At 33.6% G+C, this 26,110-nt stretch overlaps 5 protein-coding genes and 1 non-coding gene across 6 annotated transcripts; 3 read left to right on the top strand and 3 right to left on the bottom strand.

Annotated features, from left to right (window-relative positions):
• The first annotated feature begins 1,987 nt into the window (after positions 1-1,987).
• On the top strand, positions 1,988-2,060 carry TRNAA-AGC (transfer RNA alanine (anticodon AGC)). The gene has a single exon. It is a non-coding gene; the product is annotated as a tRNA-Ala (tRNA).
• Positions 2,061-2,494: 434 nt separating this feature from the next.
• LOC101249865 (photosynthetic NDH subunit of lumenal location 3, chloroplastic) lies at positions 2,495-4,788 on the bottom strand. The gene is made up of 3 exons (XM_004248328.4): positions 4,442-4,788; positions 3,559-3,845; positions 2,495-2,749 (listed from the first exon to the last, which is right to left on the bottom strand). The coding sequence occupies exons 1-3, from the start codon at positions 4,704-4,706 to the stop codon at positions 2,651-2,653; spliced, it is 651 nt and encodes a 216-aa protein (XP_004248376.1). The 5' UTR covers positions 4,707-4,788; the 3' UTR covers positions 2,495-2,650.
• An 822-nt stretch (positions 4,789-5,610) lies between these two features.
• On the top strand, positions 5,611-8,175 carry LOC101251227 (uncharacterized). Its single transcript, XM_004248333.5, has 3 exons — positions 5,611-5,762; positions 6,507-7,077; positions 7,794-8,175. The coding sequence occupies exons 2-3, from the start codon at positions 6,616-6,618 to the stop codon at positions 7,944-7,946; spliced, it is 615 nt and encodes a 204-aa protein (XP_004248381.1). The 5' UTR covers positions 5,611-5,762; positions 6,507-6,615; the 3' UTR covers positions 7,947-8,175.
• Positions 8,176-10,458: 2,283 nt separating this feature from the next.
• On the top strand, positions 10,459-14,485 carry LOC101264073 (transcription factor ILR3-like). The gene is made up of 5 exons (XM_004248289.5): positions 10,459-10,864; positions 12,876-12,938; positions 13,527-13,604; positions 13,687-13,849; positions 13,993-14,485. The coding sequence occupies exons 1-5, from the start codon at positions 10,734-10,736 to the stop codon at positions 14,251-14,253; spliced, it is 696 nt and encodes a 231-aa protein (XP_004248337.1). The 5' UTR covers positions 10,459-10,733; the 3' UTR covers positions 14,254-14,485.
• A 1,018-nt stretch (positions 14,486-15,503) lies between these two features.
• Positions 15,504-20,187, bottom strand: LOC101262259 (probable galacturonosyltransferase 12). The gene is made up of 6 exons (XM_004248284.5): positions 19,525-20,187; positions 18,364-18,419; positions 18,017-18,172; positions 16,820-17,410; positions 16,413-16,715; positions 15,504-16,061 (listed from the first exon to the last, which is right to left on the bottom strand). Exons 1-6 carry the CDS (start codon positions 19,745-19,747, stop codon positions 15,777-15,779), a joined length of 1,614 nt encoding a protein of 537 aa, XP_004248332.3. The 5' UTR covers positions 19,748-20,187; the 3' UTR covers positions 15,504-15,776.
• Positions 20,188-21,585: 1,398 nt separating this feature from the next.
• LOC101243746 (uncharacterized) lies at positions 21,586-25,706 on the bottom strand. The gene is made up of 5 exons (XM_010328859.4): positions 25,527-25,706; positions 25,321-25,418; positions 24,157-24,256; positions 22,485-22,667; positions 21,586-21,874 (listed from the first exon to the last, which is right to left on the bottom strand). The coding sequence occupies exons 1-5, from the start codon at positions 25,581-25,583 to the stop codon at positions 21,752-21,754; spliced, it is 561 nt and encodes a 186-aa protein (XP_010327161.1). The 5' UTR covers positions 25,584-25,706; the 3' UTR covers positions 21,586-21,751.
• Positions 25,707-26,110: the final 404 nt, after the last annotated feature.

Here is a 26,110-nt window from a genome sequence, read left to right as displayed (position 1 = left end):
AGATATTACTATCGTTTAGGTTAAAAAAAAAGAAATTAACGAAATGAGTATAAAAAGACTAATTAAATTAATTAATTGAGTTGTGACAAAACTCTTTTTATATTTCAAAACTTGCTTATATACCTTTTTTGAAGCATGTAATTTATTTATTTATTTTTGCAATTTATAGCATTCTATATCTTATTCTATTCTATATGAATATTTTTATTATTATTTAAAATATGTATATTTATGAGTGTCGATTGCAACTTTGTCAGCTTTAACTTTTAATTAACATTTAAAAAAAAATCTAATATTTAACATTCTCCTTTTCAAGGGTAGTTTTTGGCCTTTTGCATTAAGCCACCTTATTTTTTGTACTTTATTTTAGCAATGTTTCATAAAAAATAATAATAATAATAATAATAATAATATATTTACTATAATTTTATGAATAAAAACTAATATATAGTATATGTAAAATATTATTCCTACTTTATAAATAGAGATTTCTCAAAAAATTATATCGTATACTTATTTCGAAGTTTTGATAGAATCCAATTTAATAGTGGTAGTATAATTTGTTATCACTAAAAAAAGAATTGAAATGTTAAAAAATTGAATTTTTTTTTTGAGAGTTTCAACATTTTATATGTATTTATACCTTTTGAACAAGGATAACCCTTATTATTGGTAATTTAATTCAACATTTTTTGTTAAAAAATTTTATATAACATATATAGGTCAAATATTAGTTTCTAAAAGTTTCAATGGAACTTTTTATTTTATCATTGAATATATATGTATTATTTTCACTTTTTTAAAATTTTGTGTCAAATTAAATAAAATTTTGATATTGAATGGAATTTTATCTCTGGTATTTCTAATTTTAAAGGGTTCTAATTCTTAACTATAGTCTGTCAATTTTTGATGTAAATATTCAATACAAATAATTTTTATCATCACGTATATTTTAATATTAAATTAATTTGAAATTCGTATACAATAATATTTGTGTATTTAGTTAAATATTTTTATAACAAAATTGAAAACATGCCTAAATATATATTATCAAGTGCAGTATTAACAATATATTTATTTTTTTCTTATTTCATTTTACCAAATTCTTTTAAAAGTAGCTTTTTGTATTCAAAATTTAGTGGATTCCAACTGCAATTTAGTCACAACCATAAAACACTACACACCTATCATTTCTCCATTAAAGTTCAAATTTATAAATTATTATTCCACTAGTGAAGAAACTATCTAAACAAAACCAAAGCAAAAAAAATTAATCTCGATTAATGACGGATTCAGAATTTGAAAGTTGTAAATATATATCTATAGAGATATTATGTGTTTTAACATCTTACGTCAAAGCAAGAAAATCTATCAATCTTTTTATTTGATAGATACTTATTTTATATATGCTATTTAATAATTTCTATACAAATATACAAAGTTTGTATTTGAGTCAACAAATGATCGAGCAGGCGCAACTAGCAACTTTATGAACGATGTGTATATTTTTTGGTCATTTATTTTAAAAGCATGTAAAACTAAAGGAAAAACGCACAAGTATTCCCCTATACTATGACCGAAATCCAAGTGACACACTTTAACTAAACTAACCTATCACCCCCCCTCCCCCCGAACTTTTTTTTTTGGAATTTTGTGCACCTTTTTAGCTTACGTGGCATCCAAATATCTGCCACACGCCTCAATAGGTGGAGTCACGGAGTGTGTCACGTAAGACAAAAGGTGCACAAAATTACAAAAGAAAATAAGTTCACGGGGGGTGGGGGGGGAGGATTTGGATTTGGACCTTAGTTTCGTTAATGTGGTTCTCTGAAATTTCGATCATAGTCTAAAGTGATACTTATACATTTTCCAAAATTAAATACAAGTTCATAATAGCTAATATTTAACCTCGATACACCTTTTATAATAACTAAGATCTCAAAATATTTAAGTTAAATAAATTTTACTTGCTTATTTGAAACATGAAGGGGATGTAGCTCAGATGGTAGAGCGCTCGCTTAGCATGCGAGAGGTACGGGGATCGATACCCCGCATCTCCATTTTAATTTTTTTCGATAATATTTCATTATATTTGAATTTTGTTAAAACGGTATATTTATCTTTGTTTGGTAATATTTCATCATATTTGAATTTTGCTAAAACGGTATAGTTATCTTTATTTGATAATATTTCATTATGTTTGAATTTTGCTAAAACATTATAATTATCTTTGTGTGATCTATAAGTCACATGTTCGAACCTGAAATAAGTCTTGGATTATGGCCCTTCCCCCGTTCCACGGGTCATGTATAAAAATTTTGCTACGATGGTACGGTATAGTTATCTTTGTTTGGTAATATTTCATTATGTTTGAATGCTGCTAAAAAGTTATAGTTATCTTTGTTTGACCTATTAGTTACATGTTCGAACCTGAAATAAGTCTTGGATTGTAATCCTTCCATCGTTCCATAGGTCATGTATGGACTCGAGATGCTTCATGCACCGAGTTGTCTCTATTATAAAAATGTGGAAATCAAATTGAATCTCCATCAAAGTGTTATTGACAATTCCAAAATTTACGAAGGAACATTTTGTCTTCTTGTAGTCAAAATGACTAATTAACAGAATATAATTAAAACATATGTTTTGTTTATGCCATTCTGTCCATGACTTGTTGGAGAATAGTAGTTGTTTCTTGATAACATGATTGTGTTTGAGGCAGGTTCTTTTTCTTCACAGCATCTTCAAGCTGCATAAAAAAAAATATTGGAGCAAACACATGATCAAAAACTTTGCTATTTATAATTACGTTGTTCAGACTTTTCAAAAATATTGACGGTCACCAATCATAATGTGTGTCGTATTCTACAAAATCTATACATTTTTGTAAGGATCCGACAATATTTTTGAAGTGTCAGAGGAACACAACACCAGACTTATATTGCTCGGACTTCAATAATATTGCCAGAGCATGTGCTAAGATTTTTGGAGGATCTGATACGAGCACAACAATATTTTTGGAGGGTCCGATCAATATTGTATCAGACATATGTTGCTCAGACTCTTCAATAATATTGTCACAGTTTTTGTGTGTAAGATTTTGGAGGATTCCACATGGGCACAACAGTATTTTTGGAGGATTCGACCAACATAGTTATCAAACCTATGTCGCTCGGATTCTTCAAAAGTGCTTCTATATATGTCCGTCAATCGAGGATCCTCCAAAAGCTATGCAATGGATCCGACATAACAGGTACAACAACATTTTTAGATGGTCCAATTAACATAACATCAAGCCTATATATGTGTATATATATTGCTCAGACTCTTCAAAAACACTATTGACATCACATTGTGTACCGCATCCTCAAGAAAACATGCATTTTTCAAGGATGTGACACTGATACGACAAAATTTTTGTAGGGTTTAACCAAACTAATATCAATCATATATTGCTCAGACTCTTCAAATCTATATATATTTTTTGAACACATTTGGGACAATATTTTTGAAGGATACGAGCAACATATAATATCAGACAAATAAAATCAAATGTACCTTCTCAACGTTATCAAATAATCGATTAGCAAGATCAGTGAGAGGTTGCTTATCATTCACTTGTGCAGCTGTGATAACTTCATCAAAATCATAATACATAAATGTAGATTTAATCCTCAAATATTTCCTCACATAATTCCAAGAATCTGTTCCAATCAAATCCCCTAATGCCAATAAATCAAATGCATATCTTTTCAACCTATGAATTCTCCCTTTTGTTCCAATATTAGCAATGTACATTCCTTTCTTAAGAAATGATCTTGTACCTGTCTCCTTGTTTATAATATCTACAATCAAATATTACAAAAACTTTTATCTAACATATTAAAATTATGGACGATCGACTCGATTCTTGATATCTTAAACTTAAATGCGCGAAAAAAGCTCAATTTTTTACCCTTTGACACCAAATGGGGTCCGACATCACTACAAGAAAACTGTAAATTACATAATACGGATAGGCGTATAGACTTTTTCTTCTTACGATCCTATCATTTCTGCTTCAGCGAAATATTCTGATTCGGCTAATTTCACACTTATCTATGAGCTATGATGGGGATTTTTCTGAGAATTAGTATGAAAATTTATAGGAAAATAAGTTTATGGTGAATTTTTATACTAATTCCAAGGAAAATCCCCATGTATTCACAGCTTTTTCGTAGTGTATAAAGGTAATTTTACATCGAATTCAAATTTTTTTACTCGAATAATTTGGACATGTGGGGTTCACCCATTTCATATTCGTGCTATACATGAACTTTGTTAATGTAGTCTGGTACATAAAACATTTCGCATTAGATGAATTGGGAATATCTATAAATGCAAGTGTTAGTGGCTGTTAAACGCGACGTGATAAAAAAAAATATAGAAAATAAAAACTTACTGGTGGATATTGAAGGGTCTTGTAGTGGACCAGTAATAAAAAATCCATTATTATCTTCAGCAAGTGAAATATCAATTCTTGAATTTGCAAATAAAGCAATTGAACCAATGCTTAATGCTAATCTTCTTGTAATTTTTGGTGGTGAATTTTCTTGAATTTCTTTATTTTTTTGGCTTATTGTTTTTGCTTTTTTCTGAATTTTTTCAATCTTGGGAATGAGGGGAAGAGCTTCAAATATAATGTTTAAATTTGTTGTGTTTGCCATAATTTTTTGGTGTTGAAACTATGAACAAAAATGATAGCCTATTTTTTGCACTTTCAAAAAAAGTTATAATATTATTATCCATTTGATGAAAATCTTGATGACTATTGGCCACTAGAAGGATATCTCAATTGAGGGTAAGATTGTAATTCTCCCCTCTTTTCTTTTCTTTTTTTCCTTTTTATGTTTTTCCCAAAATTATAAATTCCTATGATATTTTTATTTTTCGAATTTGTTACTTAAAATCTTAGCTCTGTCACTGACTTTCAACCTAATTATTTTGAAGAAAGAATCAAATACGAGTGAGCTGGATAATTTATCTATTTTACTTGACTCATTTTCAATCTCTTTGTATCTATAACTCGATTCTCCTATTTGTTACACTTGTATTTTTTTTATATGGTCAATGAACTAAGAACTTATTTAACTATACTTGTTTATGTCTTATATAAGCAAAGTGACATAAGTAAAGATTAATATATGAGTTTTGACTTATTTTTGTTATTTTGTCGTAGCATCAAGTGTTTAATATATGAGTTTTGACTTATTTTTGTTATTTTGTCGTAGCATCAAGTGTTTAAAAATACTTAATATTTTACATGAATGCTATGAAACTGTTTAAATACACCTAAAATAAGTCAATTAAAACATGTTCTAATAATTATTAGTATCTCATAAAGTCATATTTCTTCTTGATTCAATTTCCGTAACGGAATGTTCAAGGAAGAAATGACCGCACGTCGAGTAAATATGACCAAAGTCCATTTATTTGCTCTCTTTATTCTGTAGATACGCTCGTGGAAAGAAAAATCGGAATTGAAAATGTAGATTGATCAATTCCGCCCCGTTCGAGTAATCGTATTGCATATAATGAACTATAAGCCCAATGGGCTTCACTTACAGGCCCAAACTTCTTCTAAAACGGACCCATGCGAGCCCAAAATTTTCACGCATTTTGGGACCGAAGTTCAAATTACACACTCTCCGGCAAGTTCCTCCGGCGAAGTTCTTCTCCGACGAGCCAACTCCGGTCAAATCCTTTCCGGCGATAACACCGCTGTAAGTTCTAACTTATCTCACTTTCTATATATATTCCTTCTTCCATTGCTCTGTATTCATATACAGAAATGTTTAAATTCGATTTCAGATATAAAATTGACTAATTTAAAGAGTTAATGTTTCACAGTAGTAGTTTAAATTAGGTAGAAATCATGTTAAATTGAGTGAATTGTGTAAACTTGTTGGATTAGTATAGAAATATTATCAAATGATTAAGCTTTGTAGCAAAGACATTGAATTAGGGTGGGGATTTTGTGAATGATTGAGCTCTGCAGTGAAAGAAACTTAAGTACATTATAATCATTTTGATGGTCAATTTTCGGAAAAATTGACGTTTAAACTATCTTTGAACGGGAGGTGGAGCAAGGATTTGAACTTCATGGGTTTTGGATACGAAAGCATGGCCTCGAGTACTTGTAATTGGGTCATGAGTTTGATTTTTGTACATATGTAGTGATTTTAACAAATACACAAGGTTATGAATATAGTTATGCACTAGTTTTTTTCTTTTTTGAAGTTGATGTTCCTCCTTTTTTTCCCAACATGCTTTCTATATTATTTGATTGATATGTTTTCCTTGAGCCGAGGGTCTATTGAAAACAATCAAAGTCTGTATACACTGTACCTTCTCTAGACTCCACTTGTGGGATTTGGGATCAAAGCTACTGGTTCTGCCTTCTTGGAACAATAACGACTAATATGTTATTTGTCAAGCCATAATTATAAACTGACTTGTGTTTTCAGATTTGCTGTGTGCATATTGATCGTCCCATTGGTGCTTGTTCCTGCTATAATGCAGTGTGAATGAGTAGCTGCTTGTATTGTGATGTAAACACACATAATTCTTGAAAAGATGGATTCTACTTCCAAGAACTCTCCCTTTTGCTTAAAATGGCCTTGGGATGTTCATAACCAAAACCCAAAGAACCCTTTGCCTTGTACCTTTGAAACTCCTTGGCTATTCAAACCATTCAAGAATCTTGGCTCTGGAGTGTTTAATTTCATCCAAAATATCTCAAAACCTGAACCTTTATCACCCAAATTTAATTTACAGTCGAATGGTGGAGTTAACCAAAATAATACCTTGAAGTTGGTGAAGAAGAAATTGACTCCTACAGAGCAAGCAGAGCTCGAGCAGAGTGCGTTAGCGTGTGCCTTGGCCAGTGAAAAAGAGGCTACTGTAATTGAATTTTACTCCCCAAAGTGCCGGCTCTGCAATTCGTTGGTTAATTTCGTTACTGAAGTTGAGAACAGGAACTCTGACTGGCTCAATATTGTTATGGCTGATGCAGAGAATGACCAATGGTTGCCTGAGGTACTGTTAATACTCTATACATAGCATTCTCACATTTTTCAGAAGTCTGTTTTAACTGATAGTCAGTTGTTGGACAGATACGTCTAGGTTATGCTTAGGGGCCTCATACTTTTGTTGTTTGGTTGTTGATATAGTTCTTTTCCTCCACAAGGTCTGCATACACTCTACCCTCCCCAAACCCCCCTGCGGGGTTTTTACTTGGTAATGTTAAGTTACCTTCATGAATCAACTGACTAGGATATAGTGCATGTTGGCCATAGGATTCGTTTGATAATTGTTTAAGACAACATATCTTTCCAATATGTTATGTAAAACTGCAAACTATTGTCAGCAATATGTTCAAATTAAATATCATCCTTCCGTAGTCTTATTACATTTTAGCCAAGTTTCTTTATACTTAACTTATTTTAGATCCCTTTGTCTTTGAAGTTCTTCCAATGCAACAACTCTAGCATTCATTCTAGGTGGAACCGAAAAGCACTGCACATGCATAGCACTGCCAAGTTGACTAATATAATTGAAAGTTACTCTGTGGTGATAGCTATGTTAAACTATACATTTGAAAATTGTGAAAGTCGAAACAAAGGAATTAGAGCAAAGAACACTTCTTTCTATTGTTTGACTGATCCGGTTATCCATCTACTTCATGTCTGAAATGATTGACTTTTCGCTCTTTTGGTTTTAGCTGATTGATATCCTCCTTTTTGTAAATTCAGCTTCTCCATTATGACATAAAGTATGTTCCTTGCTTCGTTTTACTGGACAAAAACGGGAGGGCACTTGCAAAGACGGGTGTTCCTAGTAGCCGACTGCATGTTTTGGCTGGTGTTTCTCATCTCCTCAAAATGAGACATCCACAACACAAATAGTTCATCTGTAGTTGATACAGCAGCAGGTGAGATTGTTGCGTTGTTGCGGTAAACTGCATGTAATGGCTTTTAGTTGTACGTATCGACATGATTGAGCTAGTAATACAGTACTCAGTAGTTATCAAGTGCAACAAGATCTTTATTTGAACTAGTCTGTAGCTTTGTAATCCTTTTTGGAGATGTTTCAAAAATCCCCTAAAAATGAGGACACTTTTATCAGACAAATAAACTAGTGATATGTCTATTGTCCCTCATCAGCTAAATACAGAAGTATTAATGGGTTTATAGGTTAAATTGACTCTTACACCTACCTACTTATGTTGCTCGGACTCTTCAAAATTATTGTCGCACCCATCGACATTCTTGAAGAGTTCGGAATGGAAGGAAGCTTCCTAGATTGGGAAGTGAATAAGCAAAGAGCACTTAACTTTTTATATTCAATAGGTCCAAACATGCCAATATAGGTCCCCAATAAAATTGTTTTAATTCTTTGCACTTATAAACTTTTTTCTTTCAAGCCAATTATTACACAAGGAAAATTCACAATAATATAATATATTCCAAGACTTTAAAATTTTTAATCAAGAAGCACATGGCAACCTAACTTCAATTATTTAGCCTCAATGCACATTTTGTCATCAAGTTTGGACATGTCCCCTTGTTTTATTAGGTTATGAAGCTTCCATGCAAATTGTGATATCTATCAAAAAGATAAACTATTTAGCAAGAGATTCACAATCACTCCCTTTGTATTCGTATTCTGAACGTTAAAATTTCTGTCTTACGTTATTTATAAATAAGAATGAATCGATTCAAATCAGCTAATGTGATAGGAAAAATAATAGTTTGTCTTATATTTAGTTGAAACCTTATGTTTCTTTCCTCGATATCATCTTTTTTGGTTTTATCAAGATTAATCTAAAAACATCTCAAACTACTTGTGAGAAGTCCAAATCTTGACAGATTAGACTGTAATTTTGTTGTAGTATTTTTATTTACCAACGAATCTCAAGGAGAATATGTTGAATAAATTATAATCACAATATTAAAGATGACATGTTCAATGAACTATCAACTTAATTAGGAAATGAATGAGTAATTAATTAATTAATTCTTGTTTAATTAAGTGGCTTACCTCTAACTTGGACAACTAGACTTAGAATATCTTAACTGTCATCACTATATTGTTGAGTTTGAAGTTTTAACCAACTCTCCCTCCATTTATTAATCAAGAAAAAGATTTACAAACATTTGTTAAATACCATTTGTAACCTCTTAATATTATATTAAAATCTTGTGTATATTTAATGCTTATATCAATTCAATAAATACGTAATACATGTCTTAAAATAATGATGAAATCGGAATATTCATTACGTGAAGTCAAGATATATAAAAAAGTAAACTAAAAAAAAAAAGTTTAGGAGACTCAACATATAATGTATACATAAAAAAAAAATATTATCTATCTATATAACTTAATTTGATTAGGCTAACTCCAAAATTACATTATTTTTTTCATATTAAAACTATATTAAAATATTATGTATATTTAATGCTTATATCAATTCAACAAATACATAATATATGCCTTAAAATAATGACGAAATCGAAATTTTCATTATGTGAAGTCAAGATATATAAAAAAGTAAACATATAATATATACATAAAAATATATATATTATCTATTTAAATAACTTAATTCGATTAGGCTAACTCCAAAATTACATTATTTTTTCATATTGAAATTTTTAATAAATGTGTCATCATAATTTGTTAGGTCAAAAACTTTATAAATTTGTCATTAAATTCGAAGACGAACTCTAAAATTACCTCATTCTCAGGTTGAATATTCTTATAAACGTGTAATCATAGTTTTTAATTTTTTTTTTTTTATAAATGTGCCACTTCAATATTTTAGGTTAAAAAAATTAATAAATATGTTACTAAATTCAGTTAGACTACTTTCGAAGTTACATAATTTTTCATGTCAGAAAATTTATAAATGTTTCATCATAACTTTTTAGATCTGAGAACTTTATAGATGTGCCACTATATTTAGTTTGACCAACTTCAAAATTATATCAATTCATCATGTCAGAAAATTTTATAAACGTGTTACTAAATTTAGTTAGAGTAACTCTAAACTTATATCAATTTTTTTTATTAGATTATATTATAAATGCGTCATCACAATTTTATTATAGATCAAAAAACTTTATAAACGTGTCACTAAATTCTGTTACGTTAACTCTAAAATTACGTTAATTTTCTATTTAAAAAACCTTATAAACGCGTCATCACAACTTTCTAGGTCAATAAACTTTATAAAAGTATATCACTAAATCCGATTAAACTGACTTCACAAAACGATAATCAAAAACCTAAAAACTTTATTTTATAACTCAATACTCACTAAAATATTTATCATTTGATCTATATTAATAATTTAAAAAATAGAGTAATAAATATTAAAATCTCTATAATAGAGGGAACACAATTTTTTTATTTATTATTGTTTACAAATAAAAACATAAAAAAGGGTCCAATTTGTAGCATATTAAAAAAATACCCCCTGAAGTTTGTGTAACTGTCAAATTCTCAATATATAGTTTCATAAACAAACAAGAATCAACAAATTGTCTCAAAATTCCAAATTCCAATCTCTAATCTTTGGTTATTGAAAACCCGTTTGTTTAAATTCTTTCCCTTTTCATTTTTCCATTTCCAACTTTTTTTTCCGGTCACCGGAAATATTTTCTTGAAATTCCGACGGTTGATCGGAGATGGTTCTACCGGAAAACACCAACTGGTTGTATGACTATCATTATGAAGATATAGTCACCCCTGATGTTAATTTCTCAGTTTCTGGTTATTCTTGGTCTATGCAGGGGTTTAATGGTTCAACTAATGCTAGGTACCTATTTACTGTGTCAAATATGACTTACTGATTCTCTGCTGTATTTGCTATATTGGGTGTTTTTACTTTTAGCTGATTGATGAGTTTTTTTTTTTTTGGTTTGTTAACTAAGCAGAATGGATATACAAGATTCATGTAAAAAAGTTGGGTTTTTTTGGCTGATTGATGAGTTTTGTTTCTTTTAATAAAGTTGGAATGTTGATAAAGGATTCAAATTGCTGATTAGAATCAAAATTTGGGATCTTTTAGCCGATTTAATGAGTTTTTGTTACTTCTCGATAGAGCGGAATATATATAGAGGATTCATATAGTTGACTTCAACTAAAAGTTGAGATCTTTTAGCTGATTGATGAGTTTTTTTTGTTTCCTAATCAAGCAGAACTGATAAAGAAGATTCGTATAACCATTACTGAAAGTTGAGCTCTTTTAGCTGATTGATGAGTCTTGTTTCTTTTGAATTAAGTTGGAATCGTGATAAAGGGTTCATATAGCTGATCTCAATCGAAATTTGTGATCTATTAGCTGATTAATGAGTCTTTGTTAATTTCCGATAAAGAGGAATAGATAATGGGTTCAAATAGCTGATCTCAATCGAAATTTGTGATCTATTAGCTGATTAATGAGTCTTTGTTACTTTCCGATAAAGAGGAATAGATATAAGATTCATATAGTTGACTCTACCTTTTAGATTATTAATTAGTCTTTTTGCTTTTGAAGAAAGAAAAATGGTTATAGAAGATCCATATAACTGTTACGAAAAGTTGGGGTTTTCTTTTAACTGATTGACGAGTCCTGTTTCTTTGAATTAAGCTGGAACGTCGATAAATGAATCACGTTGCTGACCTCAACTAAAACTTAGGGGAATAGATAGAGGATTTGTGTAGTTGATTCTGACTAAAAGTAGGGATCTTTTAGCTGATTGATGAGTTTTATTGTTTCTGAATAGATAGAAAGGATTCATATAGTTGTGTCCAACTAAATGTTGGGATCTTTTAGCTGATTGTTGAGTTTTTTTGCTTCCAAGTAGAGCAGAAGGGATACAGAAGATTCATAAAACCGTCACTAATAGCTGGGCTCTTTCAGCTGATCGATGAGTCTTGTTTCTTTGAATAAAAAAAAAGTTGGAATATATATGGAGGATTCATATAGCTGACCAACTAAATGTTGGGATCTTTTAATGATTTGTGAGTTCTGTTGCTTCTGCATAGAGCAGAATGGATACAGAAGAGTCATACAAAGAGTTGGGCTATTTTGGATGATTAATGAGTCTTGTTTCTTTAAATAAAATTGAAATGTCTATAAAAGATTCATACAGCCAACACCGACTAAGAGTTAGGATATTAGCTGATTAATGACTCTTGTTACTTCTCAATATCCCGGAATAGACTATAGAGGATTCATATTGTTGACTCCAACTAAAAGTTGGATCTTTTAGTGGATTGATGAGTTTTGTTGCTTTTAATAGAGAGGGATATAGAAGATTCTTATGACTGTTACTAAAAGTGAGGTTCTTGTTTCTTTGAATAAAGTTAAAATGTATAAAGGGTTCATCTAGCCAACCCCAACTAAAAGTTGGAATCTTTTAGCTCATAGATGAGTTTATTGCTTTTGAATAGAGCAAAAGCAAAATGGATACAGGATTCATACCAGTTGCTGAAAATTGGGCTCTTTTAGCTGATTGATGGTTTTGTTTCTTTGAATAAAGTTGGAATTTTGATAGAGGATTCATATAACCTTACCCCAACTACAAGTTATCTTTTAGCTAATTGACGAGTTTTGTTGTTTCCGTTCAAAGCAACATGTTGTATACAGAAGATACATATAGATGTTACTGAATGTCCAGCTCTTTTAGCTGATTGATGAGTCTTGTTTGTTTGAATAAAGTTGGAATGTCAATAAAAGTTGGGATCTTTTAGCTGATTCAATCCCTTCTCTCCAGCATATACAATATATATTCAATGCCTTTTCGATTGTGCTCTTACCACTTTGCTTTCTATGCCTATTTTAGTGTTGATATTGATGGCTCACTTGGTGAATCAGACTGCGTGAAGGAAAGCGGTTGTAAGAAAAGGTAAAAATTTTTGCATTTAGGGACATCTTTTTGTGTATTTCCCAAGCATAGAGATCTGATGTTGCACTAACTTGTCACCAGTATCTATCAGGTTTGATTTGATTCGCTACTTGGCGCTTACCATTGTTAAATAAAAGTGACAAATTCTCCCCTCTCTATGTTTCATTTCCAGAGTATTACTCTATTATCTCAAAGGCTCAGGGTTGAGAAATTAACGATCTCATTATGCTTTTTAATTAGGATAGCTTTAAAGATTTTGACTTGTTCTGTCCTCTTGTTCTAACAGCCTATATGGAGGACTTATACTCCCTAAACGGCCTTCTGAAGATTTCATAGAGATATAGCTCCCTTCCCTCCATTTGAAAGTAGTTACTATGCTGGAGCAATTCCACAAAGCTAGTTTAGATTCAAATTCTTGTGATGTAATGATGATACACAAAGCCCCCTTATCTTATTCTTAGTTTCATAATTCTACTATTCGCCTTCGAGCTTTTTGTCTTCGTAGTATTGGTTTTGAAAGGAAATCCAGATGCCCTCTTAATGTACCTACATAACATTGTTTACTCATGTTACCGACAATTGTTACAGGACAAGAGCTGAATCATGCACCTCATCAAGTTCCAAAGCTTGCAGGGAGAAATTAAGGAGAGAGAAACTGAATGAAAAGTAGGCTCACTATTCATTCCTTTTAGAACCATTTCACCCTTTATTTTGTTTTATATATTGCTAAATTAAAATATGGTCTCAGGTTCATGGAATTGGCGGTGCTTCTTGAGCCCAGCAGGCCTCCAAAAACAGACAAGAGTGCCATTCTTGTTGATGCTGTTCGCGTGGTGACACAGTTACGTGGTGAGGCTCAAAAATTGAAAGACTCAAATTTGGATCTACAAGAAAAGATAAAGGAGTTGAAGGCAAGTATTTGTTACTTTCTTTCCATATGCTACTAGATTGTTGACAAGTTTTATCAATTTGGAAAAACAATCTGATGACAAGAAAAGCTAAAACATCCCTTTACCATGATTCTCCTGACTTCAAGTATGTTTGACTTGTGTAGGTTGAGAAAAATGAGCTTCGAGATGAAAAGCAGAGGCTGAAGTCCGAGAAAGAGAAGCTAGAGCAACAACTAAAGACTATGAGTGCACAACCTAGCTTCCTGCCTCCTGCCATGCCTGGTGCTTTTGCTTCTCCAGTTCAAGCTGCAGGAACCAAGCTGGTGCCAATCATAAGTTACCCTGGAGTTGCCATGTGGCAATTCATGCCTCCTGCTGCAATAGATACCTCGCAGGATCACGTGCTCCGCCCTCCAGTTGCTTAAATTTGCTGCTAAAACCTATGATAATTGACTTAACTCCGATATGTTGTTCTAGTTAAACGCTCTTTAGCTGTGTTAGTTTATTCGTCGAGTCCTTTTGGTGTATTTGGTGGATAATAGTAGTTCTCTTGTAATCTTTGCACTTTTAATGTGTTAAATGCTGGTTTTATCAACTGTAAATTTTAGCAGGTTCAACCTGGCATTTACATATTCATTCTTTTCTGTCCTGATTAAATTCTTTGTTATTTCTTCCTTCTATGTTGCGTGACTTCAGTTTGTGTGTGTGTGCGTGTTTTGGGTGGGGGAGCTAAGCTGCGATAACCCGGTGACAGTGCTGTCAAAATTTTTCCATCTCAAAAGAGTTGGAAGAAGTGAGCAGCTTTGATTAGCTGTGTGGTATTATGATTTTGAGGAACAAAGAAAAGGTGTGATCTCTAAATGTGTGATAGATGGGGGTTCTAGTGGTTAAATGGAATGTATTAGATACTGAAAGTATAGCGCTATTAGCGCTTGGTATTCGAATATTGGCTCAAGGCATTTTTTTCTACCCCTTTTTACCTAGCGAAAACAGGGATACTTTGTGTTCTTGAATCAATAACCTAACCATTGAAAGACTAAGCTAGTCTCCTGTCTCTCCGGACCAACAAGGGATATATAGGTAATGTTTTTGAGTGTTTGACATTTTCCAATCACAAAGATCACTGAGTTCTTGAAAGTTTAAAAGGTTGAAATGTCTTGTATCACTGCATTTAGCCTTGAGTTTTCTAATTGCAGAATCCACAGGATTATTGGAGGATTTGGTGTCAAATGTAACAGGAAAAAGGTGCAAGCCAACAATTCATTTGAATGTACTTACATTTGCTTTTATCTATATCATGTAATTAATGAGAACTCTCTGAGAAGTTTTTTGTTTGTGTAGCTCCCAGGGATTTGGTACGTGTTATATGTGGATTAAGCGCACTTCATGGTCATTCATGGTAGGGCGGATGAAGTTCATTTACTGCCCTCGTTCTTTCCTTACGTCTGTTTGGTAATTTCATTCTCTTTTAGGACCTTCTGTTCCTTACATACTCTGAATGATTATACTGAAATGGAAGATTGAGACTCCCTCCATTCCATTTATGTGGCTTTATTTCTTAATTAGTCTGTCATTTAAAAGAATGACATCTTACTACTTTTTTTTTGAACAATTTTACGTCAATCTTTTTATCCTTAATGGCATGCTTCTAGATACACAAACTACGCCACCTAAATTGAATTTGGAAGAGTATCCTTTTTTATTATCTTTGCAAGTATTATTTTGGTGAACCATGTACATTGTATAATATCTAACTACAGTATAAAAATACATTCCGGGAACCAGAGATTGTAGTAGCTTTGAGGTGTTCAAGAATGTCAGGCCGGGGAGCTGTTGCCAATCTCGCGTTAGGGAGTGGAGGAGACCTTCTATGCATGGATCACCCACCTCTCTCAAAATTTCGTTTCTTGATTACAAGCAACATGGTTAACAAATCCCTTGCCTTATTTCAAGTTGCTCTAATATGACAGGTTCTGATAAATTTATCGGAGAAGTTAACGTACTTTGTCCACAGGGATCGAAGTTGAGGGAACGCTATATCTAACCAAGGTTTTGCTCGACCGTTGAAGTGGATCACACCTGCACTCTTAGCATCTGGGATGCTCGTGTTATCTTGGTACCCGAGTCCTAGCATGTGCCAAAAGGGATCGATAGCATGGACATGACCATGAAATGCAATTAGTCCCGGAGGTAATGTTCCTAGCTGCCACAAACTTAGATCTGACTTCAAGTTCTGCACAAGAAAAGGAAGATATATCATCATCGATTTTTTCAGCAAGTACGTTCGAGCATTTGCAAAAGATTAACTTCCCCTTTCTATATTTAGAGATGATTAACATTAAGCATCCCATTTTAACCTTAAACGAGATGATCTGTAGTTACGCAAATATCTCTGACTTGTTTTAAATCATAAATTTCAACAGTCTTTCTATGTTTCTTGAACTCCGTGACCAGTCAAAGTTCATCACGTAAATTGGGACAGAGGGAGTACTAGTTAAAACAAAATGCTTGAATGTTGCATATTATGTTCAAAATGCATTTCATTAAATTAACAGTTGATGTCACTTTTAGAGTTGTAGTTAACCTGTTCGAGCCAGTAGTGGTATGCCTCACTTATATTTGTTTCTCTCCATGCTTCTAGATCAAAAATGTTCATGCCATAGGCCCATGCACATTCATTAGGATCAAAGTTGTTCGATATGAGAGGATGAGAAAAATTCAGATAGCTTTTAAAGCGCTTCGCCATCACAAACTTGTCCTCTCCCCTGCATGTCTCTACCGCTCCATTCACCTTCCCGTTCATGTCAATGTCCCATAGAGATGAAAGATCGGTTTGAATGACAATGTCATCGTCCAGGAAGACTACCTTATCAAGACTGGGAAACAACTGCAAAGACATTTCTACTTCTCAGCATTAAAATTTAAAGTTTTTCGTAGAAGGACAGATGAACGTTACATGCAACTTAAGTGAGATTCTAAAACTTCCGTTACCTCTGGCAAGTATATCCTTATGTGGTTCATCAGAGAATTGTATTTGGGACTGAGTGCTTGCAGTTTTGCTGCAATGATATGAGGCTTTTCGGTTGTGTTCGCTACAATTGCTGATGACCCTCCCCTGAATTGTGATCTTGCTTTTTGGTCTTTCTCCATTGCTTCCAGAACTGGGACCTTTCCCTTTGTTAACCAATCGAAATGGTGCAACGCTTTAACCTCGATGATTGCAGGTGTCAAAGAATGTAACGAAAACCAAGCTTGCATCGGTGAGAAGGTTTTGCTATCCGTGATAATGTGAAGGACAACTTTCTCAGGGCGGAAAGAGTTCTGGACAAGCGATGATGCAACAACAGAAGCAGCAAGAATATTGTCAGAGGCTAGGACAAAATGGAAGTATGAATTATCAACAAGGGCGGGAACAAGTTCCGGTGATGGTAACTGGAGACGGGCATTGGCGTTGATGGAGTGCTCATGTGCTAGCTTGAGATCAAGGCAGTGCAGCTGTTTCGGGATGCCACTAGATGCTACATGCCGATAAAGGTATTCTTGAATCTTGGCAGTTCTTGTTCTTTGTTCAAGGAGTGTTACCTGCAAGAAATAGACATTCATTGTTGAAAACGTAATTTGGTAAATAAGAACGTGCTCTCTCTAAAAGTTTAAGCCTTCCGATGAGATGGTCATACAATTCAACACTATTCAAGCCTTAAGTGGTTAATATGAGTACATTGTAAATATCTCACGACTTTTGCTTCATAATCAACTGGTCTGCCTTCTAGTTAATTGTAAAGCCGCCAGGAAAGTTTTAACAAAAAAAGGGCAGCCTGGTATACTGAGCTCCCGCTATGCACTGGGTCTAGGAAGGTCAGGAAGACATTGTGTCTACTATAAGCAATGTTACTCGGACTTCCTAAAAATGTTGTATCACCCATGTCGGATTCCCCAAATATGCACTACTTTTCAAGGATCCGACACACACATCCATTGGCAATTTTGAAGAGTCCGAGCAACATAGACTATAAGAGTCTTATGTTATATTTCCACAACTTGAACCAGTGAACTCCTGACAGTAGTCAAGAAATTAACCAGGGAAAGTTCTTTGTCCACATTTAACTTGTTGTCTACGACAAAATATGGTACCTTAAGTTAACTTTATCGCTATACATGATGGAGAACGCGTGATAAGTACGTAAATACCATAGTTTTAAGCTTGACAGCAAAAGTTTCTGCATCTGGCCTTGTGTCCTTCATTTCTTCCATAAACTCTTCCAACGATTGAGGAGTTTCCGGCCCTTCTTCGATTTCAATCTGGTCTGTAGGTTCCTCCAATACTTGATATATCACTTCAGGTACCTAACAGAATACGGGAGAATAGATATTTTGAGCTAGTGATTTTAAGTAGAAGAAAATGGCTCTACAAAGATCTCCCGTCTTTCATATACTGTTTGCCCATAAAACTTATTCCTCTTAGATGAGCACGGCTCAAAGGGGATTTCAAAAATAATATGCGCAAAAGGATGAAAATAGAAGGCGTAAAATCATACTGTTGATTCGAGCTGTGACCCCAAAATCCTTGGTCCAATTTTTCTCCCCAAGCACCCTGCCTTAGAATGAAATTTAGAGTTTCTTCAATGGCAAGCAGTGAAAATGGCTCTCACATCAAGTGAAAAAAAGAAAGAAAAGAAAACTGGAAAAGAAATGGTGGTATAAGTGTTATATTGATACTCTTTTTTCTGAATATATTGAAGACATAATACATAGATAGACACCTTAACTTGGTCTCAACTGACAACTATACACCTCGACTTTGAAAATGAAAATCTAAACGCCTTAACTTGGTTTAAGTTGGCCTCGTAAACACCCCAACTTTGAGAACTCACATCTAGAATGCACCCCCTCCCTTCCCCCCCAAAGTCTAGATATGTTTGCGAAGTTAAGTTCTTCATGAGATGCACTTGTGTCAAGCTGTAGTATGTATACAGTCACAATGAAAGTTGGTGTGTTCAGTTGCCAGTGGAGGCCAAGTTATAGTGTCTATCTATGTATTATGCCGAAATAGAACAAGTGTTATTCACTTCTATAAGCTTGCTGTCTTAGTATGTTCAATCAATGAATCTGTAGATGTTTTGATTCATCTACATGTTGCAAGAGTTCTCTGGTAAACGTACGAACACAAAGATGATCAGCATAATTTAGTTAGTTTAAGTTACAACTACTTGAGCAGTAAGAATAAGGGCAGACAGGTGCACTGAGTACCCCGTGTTCATGCAGGGTTCAGGGAAGAGCCGCACCTTAAGGTGTGATGTAGGCAGCCTACCTGATGATTGCATCAGTGGCTGATTCCACAGCTCGAACCCGTGACCTATAGGCCAAAAATAAACAACTTTACCGTTTTCACAACGCTCCCCTTCAACAACTTGAACAATAGTGTTCTTGGATATTAAACCTCAAAACCTTTTTTTTGTATTGTGAAGATTCTTTAGTTTCCTGATGTATCTACAGACTGCTATAATATCATGCTGAAATATTTACATAACATTCTATTATTAATGTTTCTAATATCTGCAATAAATCAAGTACTATATTATAAAGATCACATATTACCACAATCTTTTTTTTTTCCTAATACAATTTCTTATACATGCCTCTTGGTAATGGCGAATTCCACTTCTGTTTCAGAGGGAGAGAGGGAGAGAGAAACGTACCTAGCGTGGAACATTTTCGTTCTCCATCTATGGTGTCTTCGGCCGTTAACACGAAGACAAACCTGAGAAGAAACGTAAAAAGCAGAAGCGAATAGAAGACCATGAGGTACGATATTCTCCTCGAACCAACTTTTACTTTGACAAACTCCTTGAATCCTTTAGCTGGGAGGACAGTAACATGCCTCAAACTCGGCGATATAAGGAGTTGCATTGTATGTTTCATTCAACTTAACAGAGAAAAAAGAACACAAAATGTTGGTACTATTTGTGTTCTTCTATTTTTTCATTTGGCAATCAATAACTCTATACTATAATAAGTTGATTGACTATGCAAAGGTTGTTGATGTTCAAAGTTGCTGTCATTCACCTAACCTTGCTTAGCATGAAGGTTAAACATGCATTTTTTCCCAAGTTTTAACATGTTTGCATCAATTTTTGACTGAGAAAGAAGACTCATGGATTGTAGTTGTTGGTTCATTTCAGAGTTTAACTACTATACATTGTCAGCGTATAATAAATAATTGTCTCGTAACTAATCCGATGTTCTTTTTTGGTGATTTTAAATAATACTTGTATTATGTTACGTAGGAATTTATGTATGTGCGGATGATTTTATGCACAATAGAATGTGTGAATGAGGATACCGTTTATGTATGTGTGAATGGTATTATGCACAATATATTGTCAGTGTATATAAGTGAAATCTTCTTTAAAAAAAATATAAGACTAGTAAAGGTGGCAGCTGATTAGTGGATTTAATTTGCTTTGATTATCATATTATTCGTTGTTGCCATTGCTTTTTCTCTAATATTTCGATATAACTTCTTCACTACTGTATTTCCTATTTAAAACTTACTTAAACTTATTTAACCAGAGCCGAGGATCTATCAGAAACAACTTCTTTACCCTCTTTACGTTCTACACATACCACTCTTCCTAGACCGCATTTGCGTAACTACGCTGTATATGTTGTTGGTTTTGATTTTTGAAGGTGGGACTGAAGAAAGTTTTTTTTTTTTTTACAAGTGTTTAAATTAGATTGGAGAAAAATAGTTTGGTGTTGTTTCACTTTGCCTTCATGTGAAGTTATGAAATATTGTAGAATTTTTGGGCTTTTTTCTATGATTTGTACAGAGTTTCTAAATGGACAATGACCTACTGGCTACTGTCTACTTTACTTACTTTCTTGGACTGTCTTTATCTGCAAATCATGGTGTGGTTGGGTCTAATAAACTAATTTAATTTAGATTTATATATACTGATGGTGTAAAGATTTTTTTGGAACGAAATGTTTATCTTAAGATATATTGTACGCCATACGAAATATCTAACAGGTATGTACATTGTGTACTTTTTGTACAATTCACTTGTTATATGTGATTTAATAGTTTTGAGATGCACACAAGTTGCAAGTCTTATTATAGAAGAAAATATCGTGAATTTTACGTTACCGTTTCATGTAACTATATAGATATATGTGATGTTTTATCTGCTAAATGCAATCACTGATATATTACAAAGATAAACACATACATATATAGGACAAATCGAAAAAAATCGTTGAAATTTCAAACTATATCAAAGGATGTAACGCAACAGATTAAATTTCTTCTCCCTTAATCAAAGATCTCAATTTCAAACCTTGAAGTACGGAAAAAAATATAATTCTTCTAACTATACCAAGAATATACCGAGTGGTTTCAGTTTGGGTTGTGCACATCTCAATAAATTTTACAGGATATCGATCGATTCCCATCCATCAACAATAGGTTTCAAGTAACTATGTTCATCAAGACTAGAACGGATACGAACAATGAAAGTTTTACAGGATATCAACCGATTCCCACCCATCAACAACAGGTTTCAAGTAACTATGTTCATCAAACGGATACGAACAATGAAAGTTTCACAGGATATCGACCGATTTCCACCCATCAACAACAGGTTTCGAGTAACTATGTTCATCAAGACTAGAACGGATACGAACAATGAAAGTCGAACCAACAAAAACAAAAGAAGAAGAAAAAAAAGAAACTTAGAACACCTGCAAGAGATGCAAAATAAATTCAAGGTAGCTGCTAATCATTAACATTGTAAGTAAACACTAAAAATAACTGTTTTATCACAATGGAGGAGAGTAAAGGGAGCTTAATATTCCCAGATAACACAACACGATGCTTTAAAATCGAACGAGAAGAAGTAATACAAAATTCATAAGTTTCAGCTGTTACTCGTCGTCTTTGTAAGGATATTCCTCAGGAACTTGCTTCAGAAGTTTCAACTGCAGCTCGAATGCATCATCGCCTCTAAGCATGTCACGGATCCATGTGACTTCAGTCTTCATCGACACCTGAACACAAGGTAAACACAGATAAATTTGAAGCTCCAATAATAGGTAAAATAATCGTGACACTCTCAATTCACCCTTACTGAAGAAGATTATACAGTATTCAGTATAGTATATATTTGCTTCTCATATCCTGCAGCAACTCGCCTACTAAACCCTAACGATTACTAATGGACCAAGGGGAGACAATTCAGATAGATTATAAAGATCCCTATCTAACATTTCTATAGTTAGAGAGACTGCAAGATTGGAAAATAAACTTACCTGACTTAAGTATGACATGAAATAGACAAGGAATGCAATGCACTGCTAGATTGACACTTTGAAAGCAAAGTAAAATGACAACAATGTAACATAGTTCATAATGTTTCTATTTAGGAAAAACACCCTTTTAATTGCACACTTTTCGCCATTTCAGTAGGGAAGACAAGTCACATTAGTAACTCCTATTAAAGCTTGACAGTAAATGAGGACGTCGTGTGTTGATATCTATAAGAGGTGTCTTCTTCTCAGAGAAAGAGAGGGAGAGGTGATCAAAGCATGTATGTTGTGTGAGGCCAACGTAAAGAGAAAATTGGTAATTAGCAGATGCAATAGAAGGGGGGAAGCTCACCATCTCTAATGCCCCTCTGATTACTCCACTTAAGATGTTACAATAATATAGACCTTGACATGTATCAGGGAGCTCAACAAAGTCTACCAAGGGGTTGTCCTCCAGAATTAAACTGCACGTTGTTCCCTCAGCATTCCAATTTCCCACAGTTGCTGTGACACCTAGGAACATTTTGAGGCCAACCTGTTCATATGAGCAGCAAGAAATCATGTTTCCTAAAACAAAAAATTCAGCATAATTTTTGAAAGGGTGATCAACTACGTCTAAGTGTATGTTATTAATAAAATGAACTTGAGAATATGAAGGGTAGTAAGAAGTGGAGATGCTCAGCTCAAATATGACACACAAACAACTATATATTCTGCTCACTGCCAATGAATACTGGCAGAGAAACAACAATATAAACTGATCAACCCATAAAACCAACTAGGAGATTCGTTCCCAACTTTTTTTGCTAACATCTGAAAGACATAAGCTAGAGAAAAAAGCATTTAATACATCCTTCTGCATACTTTTTGTGTATGTGTGTTTGTAGGCATGGACACCATCAATCTTCCATTAAAGAGCAAAGTGTGAAAGGATCATTGGTGGTTGTATTCACAGTAACATTTAGAATTTGAATTAAGGTCCATAAAACTTATCCATCCTTGTAGCGTTCACTATATTTAAATTTGAGGATTCTCTAGGAATAAATATCCAAGAATCATCAGTATCATATCCTAGGGGTGACAACAATCCCTCTAAAAAAGGGGGCAAAGAATGACCAGCCACACTCTCATTCTCTATTTTCCCTTTCTCCGTATTTTCTCTTCTGCTTGCTTAGAAACCCAGGGCAAATCCATGACCATACACCCTCCAGGAAATTCCCGTGGCTCTTCACCCCCCCCCCCCCCAACCACGCACACACTCACACAAATCTCTCATAGTTTCTAACTTTTTTAGTGGTTAACTATATTTCTCAACTTTGAAATGATTGAAGAAAAATGGTGGCATGAATCTCTATTAAAAAAAGAAAGAAGTTATGCTCTTGTATACACCTTTTCTAATTTGATCAACTCTTTGTTTATGTACTATAAAGAGGCTTGAAAAATGAAGAGCTAATTCTGTAAAATTTATATGCTCTTTTATGCATTTTCTCTTCACTTGACATACTATTTACATGACCCCCTTAATAGATGAAAAGAAGAAAGAGTTATTCAGTTGTATAGAGAAACCGAGGATTACAACCACATGACCAAAATTGCTCTTTACTTCGTTGTTCAAGTCAAACTGCTAATTATTTGAGAACAAGGCTTTGGCAGTCAGCATAACAGTACAGCTTCCAGAGCAAGGTACTTGTTTCAAACTTTTGCCTCAATTCTTACTTCAATTTCAAATCTACTGCCACATCAACAACAACAACTCAATCCAAGTAAGTTGCGGTTGACTATATGAATCTTCACTGTCCATGTCATTCCATTTATCACATCTCGGTGATTAACCTCCATAACATTGATTAAAATTTACACTTCCATAGTATTCCTTCTGATACTTTTGAACAACTCGGATTTGTATTGGCTACTGGCATGTGTGGGATATCAGAATTCAGAATTACTATTCCAAAATAAAACTGAAACTTCATAATAAACCAACACACATTAAATATAATGCAACTTGGAGGGGGAAGAGAGACCTTAGCAATGACTTCAGCTGTTTCCTTGAAATCAATACACCTAGATACGTTAGACTTTGCCAGAAACTCATCAATGAGCCGAATTCCAATGTTATAACCCCTGCAATCAGTTAAACTTCTCAAATTTTGTGTACTTCCGAGCCAATACAGTTAAATTAAATTTCCACAGACAATTACATTCGATATCAATCTACTATGCCTCAATCCTAACTAAAGTGAGCTATATATGATCCTCTGGATCCAGTCCATGATTCATCACAACTACAATCATCCTCGATTCTAAAAAAATTGGGGTCGGCTTATATGAACCTAACTTCTTCATTTAAGCTCATTTCATAGGATACATCATTAATAGACTCGACTCACTCAAACCTTGACTCTCCCCATTTTTCTGGATTTCGGATCACATAGATAGTGTTCAATTGGAAGTTCAATAACACTACCAAAACAACTATTACCAACCCACAACCTGGAAAACAAATACTACATTTTAACCATAATTTTTGATGGGGAGAAAGGAAACTAGATAAAGGATTTACATTTGATCAAGATGTATGGTCAGCTCTTCAACCTTCTTCATATCAGCTTCAGATCACATATAACTAAGTTCAACTGAAAGTTCTATAACAATAACGGAACAACGATACCAGCCCACAACCTAGACCAACAAATAATACATCACCTGGTTTTCTCCCCCTCAAATACTATAGTAAACACAATCGAGACGAAAACACTAGGTGATTTCCTTCCTCTTTAACTAGGCATCGAATCACATAGCCGAAATTCAATTTGAAGTTCTATAAAACTAACAAAACAACTAAAAAAAACCCACAACCTGGAAAACAAATAAGCGCATTACCTAGTTTTCTCTCCTTCAATTACTATAGTCAACACAACTGAGAGACAAAAACACTAGGTGATTTCTTTCCTTTTTATCTATGCTTCCGATCACATAGACGGAGTTCAATTCGAAGTTCTATAAGGCTATCAAAACAACTACCTACTCCCTCTGTCCCAATTTATACTACACACTTCTATTTAAAGATTATTTGTTTTAAGTATAGTTGAAACATTACAAAGTCTTACCATATTCTTACGTTCCAGTCAAACTACATCACATAAATTGAGCCGCAACATAAAAAAAGATACAAGTAAAGGATTTACATTTGATCAAGCTGTTTGTTGACTTCCTCAACCTCCTCCAGATCAGTAAGCAGTTGTCGCACGATCGCACCGTACGTTAGGGTGAAAAGTTCAGCATTCTACAGAGGACCCACAAAATTAATCCAACATTTAGTACCACTCGTTCCAATTTAATCGAAAAAAATCTCAAATTTAGTCTGAAAAACTCAAATTGAAGGAAAACTTACCACTCGTTCAACGTTGGCGAAAATGGCGTCGCCGGATCTGGGAGCTACGGGAGCCATTATCAGAGCTCTGAGAATTTGGTGCTGATTTTTTCCGATCAACTATGAGTGAGCTAATGGATTTTGTAGAAATAGAGAGAATATTGCATAAGATAGCCACTTTTATGATGTTTGTTTATATTTTAAGCAAATTATTTGAGATTTAGCCCAATTTTAATAGATGACCACATATTGCTTCTTTTTTTTAAAAAAAAAATTAATCCAATTTAATGTTTGATTAATTCAGATACGCATCACGTAAAGATTATTTGTAAGAAACGCTACACATCGAGTATTCATTTTCGAAACCAAGACCTCTTTTGTGATTTAGGTGTAAAATATAAGGTGGTTAATGTCACGATCCAAAAATGAATATAACGTTACTTGTCTTATCCCACCACGACAAGTTAGCTTAAAATTTAATTTGATAGATAAAACGTGAAAAGCAAAGTCACAATAAGATATATGCGCTTAACTTAACCATACTCATAATATATCTAAAACTTGGTTGTCGCGTGTACAAGCCCTAATGTATTATAATTGTTTTG

This window comes from Solanum lycopersicum, chromosome 10, assembly GCF_036512215.1.
Source record: "Solanum lycopersicum chromosome 10, SLM_r2.1".
NCBI classification, from domain to species: domain Eukaryota; kingdom Viridiplantae; phylum Streptophyta; class Magnoliopsida; order Solanales; family Solanaceae; genus Solanum; species Solanum lycopersicum.
This window is presented reverse-complemented; position numbering and strand designations above follow the sequence as displayed.

What these genes read in the sequence shown, in the direction of transcription:
- LOC101251227 (XM_004248333.5), top strand. Translation starts at nt 6,616, where the DNA reads ATGGATTCTACTTCCAAGAACTCTCCCTTTTGCTTAAAATGGCCTTGG. An exon ending in ATGACCAATGGTTGCCTGAG is followed by an intron (nt 7,078 to 7,793) that starts GTACTGTTAATA and finishes TTGTAAATTCAG; the next exon opens with CTTCTCCATTATGACATAAA.
- LOC101249865 (XM_004248328.4), bottom strand. Translation starts at nt 4,706, where the DNA reads ATGGCAAACACAACAAATTTAAACATTATATTTGAAGCTCTTCCCCTC. An exon ending in AGACCCTTCAATATCCACCA is followed by an intron (nt 3,846 to 4,441) that starts GTAAGTTTTTAT and finishes ATTTGATTGTAG; the next exon opens with ATATTATAAACAAGGAGACA. An exon ending in TATTTGATAACGTTGAGAAG is followed by an intron (nt 2,750 to 3,558) that starts GTACATTTGATT and finishes TTTTTTATGCAG; the next exon opens with CTTGAAGATGCTGTGAAGAA.
- LOC101262259 (XM_004248284.5), bottom strand. Translation starts at nt 19,747, where the DNA reads ATGAAACATACAATGCAACTCCTTATATCGCCGAGTTTGAGGCATGTT. An exon ending in GGTCACAGCTCGAATCAACA is followed by an intron (nt 18,173 to 18,363) that starts GTATGATTTTAC and finishes GTATTCTGTTAG; the next exon opens with GTACCTGAAGTGATATATCA. An exon ending in TAAGGATATACTTGCCAGAG is followed by an intron (nt 16,716 to 16,819) that starts GTAACGGAAGTT and finishes ATGTCTTTGCAG; the next exon opens with TTGTTTCCCAGTCTTGATAA.
- LOC101264073 (XM_004248289.5), top strand. Translation starts at nt 10,734, where the DNA reads ATGGTTCTACCGGAAAACACCAACTGGTTGTATGACTATCATTATGAA. An exon ending in AATGGTTCAACTAATGCTAG is followed by an intron (nt 10,865 to 12,875) that starts GTACCTATTTAC and finishes TGCCTATTTTAG; the next exon opens with TGTTGATATTGATGGCTCAC. An exon ending in AGAGAGAAACTGAATGAAAA is followed by an intron (nt 13,605 to 13,686) that starts GTAGGCTCACTA and finishes ATATGGTCTCAG; the next exon opens with GTTCATGGAATTGGCGGTGC.
- LOC101243746 (XM_010328859.4), bottom strand. Translation starts at nt 25,583, where the DNA reads ATGGCTCCCGTAGCTCCCAGATCCGGCGACGCCATTTTCGCCAACGTT. An exon ending in TCGCCAACGTTGAACGAGTG is followed by an intron (nt 25,419 to 25,526) that starts GTAAGTTTTCCT and finishes GGTCCTCTGTAG; the next exon opens with AATGCTGAACTTTTCACCCT. An exon ending in CAGCTGAAGTCATTGCTAAG is followed by an intron (nt 22,668 to 24,156) that starts GTCTCTCTTCCC and finishes TCATATGAACAG; the next exon opens with GTTGGCCTCAAAATGTTCCT.